This window comes from Montipora foliosa, chromosome 13 (assembly GCF_036669935.1).
Source record: "Montipora foliosa isolate CH-2021 chromosome 13, ASM3666993v2, whole genome shotgun sequence".
NCBI lineage: Eukaryota > Metazoa > Cnidaria > Anthozoa > Scleractinia > Acroporidae > Montipora > Montipora foliosa.
Window position 1 is genome coordinate 43,924,973 of NC_090881.1, and position 6,448 is coordinate 43,931,420.

The window sequence follows — 6,448 nt, forward strand, 5'->3', positions numbered from 1 at the left end:
TAAGAGCCAAAAATCATTTCGAAGAAAATTATCAAACATGACTAAAAGTCAGAGTGAAAAACAATGGGTCAATTCTCGTGAAGACCGACAGCTTTAAGGGGAGCGCCTCGATAACTGCGGTAAAGTAAATACTGTCCGGATGGATTTGAGTGAACTCTGTCCGCTAAATAGAAATCTTTATGGGGATTATTGAACTCAGGATGACGACAACAAAAAACATTGGGTAAATCAGCTAAAACAACACTAACATATTGATTCAGAACCGTTGCGTTACGCCAAAACGACATAGCATGCGGAAAGAAAATGCTACTGAAAAAACCGGCACTTAGGCAGACGCACCAGATCTTCGATCGCAGAGCCGACGGTTTCCGGTGGAAGTTTCAAAAGATTGTTAGAACCTATTTCCAAGATAGCAATATCTGGAGCAAGGTCCCTGACCGCGTGAAGGTCATTCGCCCGTAGCGTCTGCACAGTTCGTCCGCCAATGCCATGTACGCAAAACGAAGCAAACATTAGTTTTGGGGTCCAGGAAATGACAATATATCGAATAAATTCGTATGATTATTACTATTATTACTATTTTTATGGTAATGGTAGTAATAATGATAATGATGACAATGATATTTTAATAAGTATTTTGTCCAAATGGTTCCATGGATTATAGAAACGAACACTTTTTATACACCACGGATATAAGTTGAAGTTGAAGTTCCAAGGAGGCAAGCTTTTTAGAGCGTTCCGAAATGAATTTTTCGAGCTTTTTTGTGTTCTGTTTTAGTTTTTGTTGTTTTCTTTGAAACTGTATCAAATCTACTGTCAGCCATTTTTGTTTTGATTTGTTCGCGCTGAATCGTTCCCGTGGACCCTATGGAGGACAATTGGAACTAGACGCTCCGTGAGCGTAAACTGGGTTGCCCGTTTGTAAGTGTTACACCAGGAGCGAAACACTGGGACACTCATTTGGGTGGTAAGTGGATTTTTCTCAGAGTAATGGTGGGTGTGGCAATCCGAAGAAAAAAAGTTTAAGAACGCAATAGGTACTCCTGGTAACTCCTACAATGGAAGAAGAAGGCCAGGGGAATGAATGCGGATGCAGGATATTTCACGTTCATTCTTAGGGCCGCTCGATTCTCTAAGCCGGCTGTGTGGTGAAATGGTACTTAGTTGCGGGGAGCAAGTACAAAACGATGAATTCAGGTTTTCTTCATTGTTGAGAGTTTAATTTAGGATACACGAAGAGGCATTAGATTTTAGACGTTGTACAACATATGTAGTTATATCTTCTATACAGGTAAGCTTGAAGTAATTCCAAGTTTAAAGCTTGGTTGGGCTGGAAGTGGGTTGTTTTCGGTGGAGAAAGGCTATTATCATAAAATTATTTTTGTAAATTCAAGTTTGATCAGCGGTTTAGCTTGTGTGCTTAGTATCCAATTTCGCGCGGTTCGAGGACCATGTGAGAGTTTGCCTGCCATGTTGTTTTGTTATTTGGCGGACTTCACAGTTTTACCGTATCTGAAGAGGTTCAAGCGTGTTCTGTAAGTCGGTTTTCAGAGAACCATTTGTGTGTTATTTGAAGCATTATACTAGCCACATTTTTCCTTCCATTTAGAAACCGTGAAAGGAATTGTTACGTGACAAGTTTGTGATATCCAACAACTGTAACAGGACCGCGGTAAAGTTAATAATTGGCATGGGACCGAGCTGAAGCAGGATTGTGTGGAATCGTCTCAGAAGTGTATTGTAAACCGTTCAAGCTTGAATGTTGTCGAGGAGTTAAGTCTTACGTGGGTGTAATATGGAATAAATCCTTTTAACACATTTGGAGTTTGAACTTAATTCTGTCATATGGCAATCTCTGTGGTTTTGGCGGGCAAAAGTTTGTTTGTTGCTCGTAGGCTTCCTCTTGGCGTGATCGAAGATCAATGTTCTGTGCAGTTGCTTGGGTCTTCCATTCTACTGTCAGAGTTTATCAAAGTACTGTCAGTGTAACGGTTCACTGCTTCTGATTTAAGGTGTTTGTAAGATACTTTTGCAGTCTCTTGATATAAATTTTTTGGAATCCTAGATCATAGCAGGAGCCCATCTGTGTTTCTGACCATAGATGCCGAGCATTTACATGATCAGTAATGCTCATGTATCATTTCGTTCATTTCTTCATCCATCGTGGGAACACTTGAATCCACAAATGACCAGCTTCCAAAGACAGTGGCTTCATGGCTCAGTTGGTTAGAGCGTCACACTGGTATCGCAAGGTCATGGGTTGAGACCCTGTTGAAGTCCTGAATTTTTCAGGCTTTTCTACGCAATTGCTAGAATTGTTTTCATAACTGCGAGGATCATAACTTCACTTGAGTTTTTACTTAACAGCCTAAGAATTGTTCTCTTGTTGGATGTACATTGTATTTCTGCAAAAAAAGGAAATGAGAAAACTTTTAGGACTTTTAACTTTTACGGAAGATGAATGTGGGTTCGTCCCAAGTGTTTTTGGTTTTAAAGGAATTTACATAACAGACAAAATATGCAAGCAAGGGACCATGAAAAGAGCGAAAAGATATTTTCATATCAACAACTGGGGGACTTTTGAAAGATGTATTTTTCAGCATGTTACGTGCAAACCAAGAAAAAAGAAATCAGAATTCCTTTAGTAAGAGTCTCACCTATGATCCTCTGATAACTACATGTCGTTGATGGAATTTTCATCCTAACACCCTAAAAGAGAAAAAGATATTTAATAACAAGGTTCCAGATTTTATTTTTATCAATAAGTATTCGTTATTGTAAATAAGGTGGCCTTTTGAAATATTTCTTTTATTGTTTTTACAATAATAATAATAATAATAATAATAATAATGTTTATTATTATTATTATTATTACTTTTATTTTATTATATTATATTATTTTTTTAAAGGGGAACTGAAGGCAAAAAAAGAAGGATTTTTTGTTTAAACTTTAGACCATACACAACGAAGTTTTCAACTTTTTTCCTGGCATATCCGTCGCTCTTCCACCTAAAAAAAAGTTTTTATTCCAATTTTAGGCTGTCAGCATTGCGGCTCAGAGTGGAGGAGTCAGCGGTCATTTTTGCAGCTTATGATGTATGATATGGGGAAGACATGTGAGAAGCAGTGTTTAAAATGATGTTTGTTGTGAATATTGAGTCCACGAAGAAACAGCAAAGCAACAAAGAAAATGTCCACAGCAGCACTTGTGTTTACCAAGTGTTTCTGTTGATTACGAAATCTCTGTTCCCCATATCATACATGTACCTCACAGCAGGCGCCTGACTTAGTTTTTGAGCCCGTCCTGAAAAGGCCAAAAAAGTGGGAAAAGCCCAACTTCGAACGTAATTTTGTCGCAAAAAACAGGAAACGAGAAGAACTAACTCCACAAACTTAACTTTACTTATGTTAGGCTGATTTTCAAAAAAAAAAATGTTGGCTTTTGGCCTTCAGTTCTCCTTTAATGGTGGTCTGAACTGGTACGTCATATGAGAAGCATGCCTGTCGTTTATAGTTATTAAGAGTCCTGCCTGGGAATATCTGAGTAAGATGAAAGATACAAAGTAATATGTAAACTTACCGTCTCGTGGTGCAGGGCACTGGCAGGGGGTGAGGCACCATATGGTGGTGCCTTGTAAAATGCTTGTGAACAGACCTCTGAAGTCTCCCATTCTGGTTATGGGAACTTCTAGCGTAGAAAGAAAGATTGTCTCCTCAAGTTCTTGGGCAAGTTTGGAAGTTCTTGTGGCATGAACATGATCCTTTTTGACAAAGGAATTGATAGAATTTACCAACTTCTAGAAAAAAAATTTTCTTGGTAATTTCAAATTGATTGACAGATGATTATCAAAATCTCTGCTTGTTCCAAAACAATTACATTTTTGTGTATTAAACATGGTTTTCTCTCCACTGGTTGCAGAGCCTTAGATTTAATCTGCTTTGCTTAAGTCAAATGATGTCATATAATAACAATAATAATATTATAGATAAGTGTTTATAATATTTAAGACGAAACTTGTCAAGGTGGTGCACCAATTTGTCTGCTTTTGAGGACATTGTGGTAGATAAGGATTTTATGAATTTCCAGTTTTGTTCTAGTTAGACTTGTGATCTCTTTGCTAGGTCTTTGCGACACCTTTCTTCAAAATCTCTAGAAGAGTTCTTTCATTTTCATTGTAAAAGATCCTTGCATGAAAGTTTCATAATATCATTCTAGTTATAGCTAGCATATGGATATTTTAACAGCATCATGTTTCCTGCCAAGACACATTTGTACATTTATGAAGATTTTATATTTACAGTTATTGCTATAAATAAATATTATATGCTTTGCATGACAGTTTAAATAAATATAAATATTTAATTAAATATCTTTGTTATATTTTATGGATATTTTAACAGCATCATGGTCAGAGTAGTAGACACTAATTACAGTATTCTCTATGATGTCAAATTTTGTTGTTTTTAGGTAAATTTGGTCAAATATGTTTTCTGATGAGACAAAAGTTGGACTTTGTACAATCTGTGAATAACCTAGAGAGGTCATTAAAGATTTTATCGGTCTTATGCTATCATCATTTAAGTAGTTGATATTGAAATCACCAAGAATGATGTCAATTGGATAAGTGCCAAGGATATTTCGTAGATGACTTACATACTGTATTATATTTGAGTTGTTCTTTCGGTAAAGAAAAAGAACTGTAAAATTGGGACACATAATTGTAGATGTATTCAAAATTATTACAAATTTCATTGCATTTACTTGTGGAAAGTATTCATGTTCCTTAGTTTCTATTGATCTTCTGGTACAAAGTGCCAAACTTAAAAATCTATCAGTAGGATGATCTTGCCTGTAGAGAGTAAATGGTAGTAGATGAGATTTTATGTCAGTGTCATTGCTATGAGGTACAAGTTGTGTTTCTGTCAGTGCAATTAGATCACTGTTCTTTATGTTTGCATCATACTTGATATCTACACTATGTTTTTTGAGTGATCGTATGTTTAATAGACATATCGTGAGCATTGAATTATCCTCATATTTTTCACTAGTTCCCATGGTTTTTGAGATTTCTCGCAGTCTTTCATATTCTTTATGTATCCGAGGATCTGCTTTCACATGTTTGCTGTTAATTTTTCCTAGAATGTGAATACCATTTAAAGACGTCGCTCGGCTCAGTGCAACATATACCTGACCATAATTGAATGATCTCTGTTTGACCAACTCAAAACTAATGACGAGACTGTTAAGTGACAATCCCTGTACTTTGTGAATGCTAACAGCGTAAGCCAATGTTAAAGGGAATTGCATTCTCTGTATTTCTGGAGAAGAAGGTTTATTTGGATGTATTTTAATTTTTGCAAGGACAGGTACTATGGGTACAACTCTGTTTTGTCGCACAAAACTGCTAGTACTCTTTTGAATTAAATTGTTGCCAGCTTTGGCATCATCAAATTTTACATAGATAATGGTGGGTTTTTTGTTATTTTGATTTACTTCAATTTTAACAATAGTTCCTAGTTGACCATTTATAAGTCTATCTGGTATATCAATGTTGTTGGTTAACATAACTCTAGCAGATTCCTCTATACAGATATTAGCATCAAGTCCACCAATTTCAGACCTGGGTCTAGCTAAAATTCTGTTAATATCTTGCTGTGATACATTAGGAGGGTACTGATCTGTGGCTTTAAGGTTAAACAACTGTGCAGGTATTTGGTGCAATTTCATTTCATTGTGTCGATTGACCGGATTATTTTCAGCCCAGATGTGAAGAGCATCTGATGGGTAATTAACATCTGATGGATCTATAGATCTAGATTGGATGCATTTGATATCTTCTTCAGTTTGAGTTGCTGTACGGAACCTATTGAGAAGTTCAGCAAATGGCTGGTCATCCTTCTGCCTCATGATATCAACAAGCTCTATCATTGTGAACAGGTGCCATGGGTGGCACAAGTTAAACACATCATTTTTGTAATTTGAAAAAACAGGTTTCCTGCGTATTGGTGGTAGTTGATACATGTCACCAATTCAAGAATGCTAATGCTTGCAAACAGGTGAACATTTGATGTGCCAACAATTTCTTTTAGTCTTTGGTGGATATGAAGCAAAGTATTGTTAGCAACCATAGAGATTTCATCTATTATGATCAACTTGATGTCAGCTAGTAACATTCTCATCTGTGTTTTCTTTTGGTCAGACATTGCAGATAAATTATCACCTGTTTCTTTGGGAATTGCCAAGGCAGTGTTTATTGTTGTCCCATCTATGTTAATAGCAGCAACTCCAGAAGGTGCCATTAAAAGAACTGTAGGTAATCCAGGGTTCATCGGAGGATGTCTAAAGGTCTTTGTGACAGTGTGGTAGATTGTTTGGATCAAGTGACTTTTACCAGCACCTGCTCCACCAGTTATAAATAAATGTATTGGTTTTACTTCTTCAGGTTTT

The 6,448-nt window shown here is 36.5% G+C and overlaps 1 protein-coding gene across 1 annotated transcript; it reads right to left on the reverse strand.

Moving 5' to 3' along the window:
• Window positions 1–2,950: 2,950 nt before the first annotated feature.
• LOC137983506 (ATP-dependent DNA helicase PIF1-like) lies at window positions 2,951–5,908 on the reverse strand. Its single transcript, XM_068830659.1, has 3 exons — window positions 4,763–5,908; window positions 3,581–3,761; window positions 2,951–3,009 (listed from the first exon to the last, which is right to left on the reverse strand). Exons 1-3 carry the CDS (start codon window positions 5,906–5,908, stop codon window positions 2,951–2,953), a joined length of 1,386 nt encoding a protein of 461 aa, XP_068686760.1.
• Between the last annotated feature and the right edge of the window lie 540 nt (window positions 5,909–6,448).

Coding starts and splice junctions, on each gene's coding strand:
- LOC137983506 (XM_068830659.1), bottom strand. CDS start 5,908: ATGAGGCAGAAGGATGACCAGCCATTTGCTGAACTTCTCAATAGGTTC. Junction 3,762..4,762: donor AACATGAATACTTTCCACAA/GTAAATGCAATG, acceptor TTTGTCAAAAAG/GATCATGTTCATGCCACAAG. Junction 3,010..3,580: donor GTGCCCTGCACCACGAGACG/GTAAGTTTACAT, acceptor ACTTTTTTTTAG/GTGGAAGAGCGACGGATATG.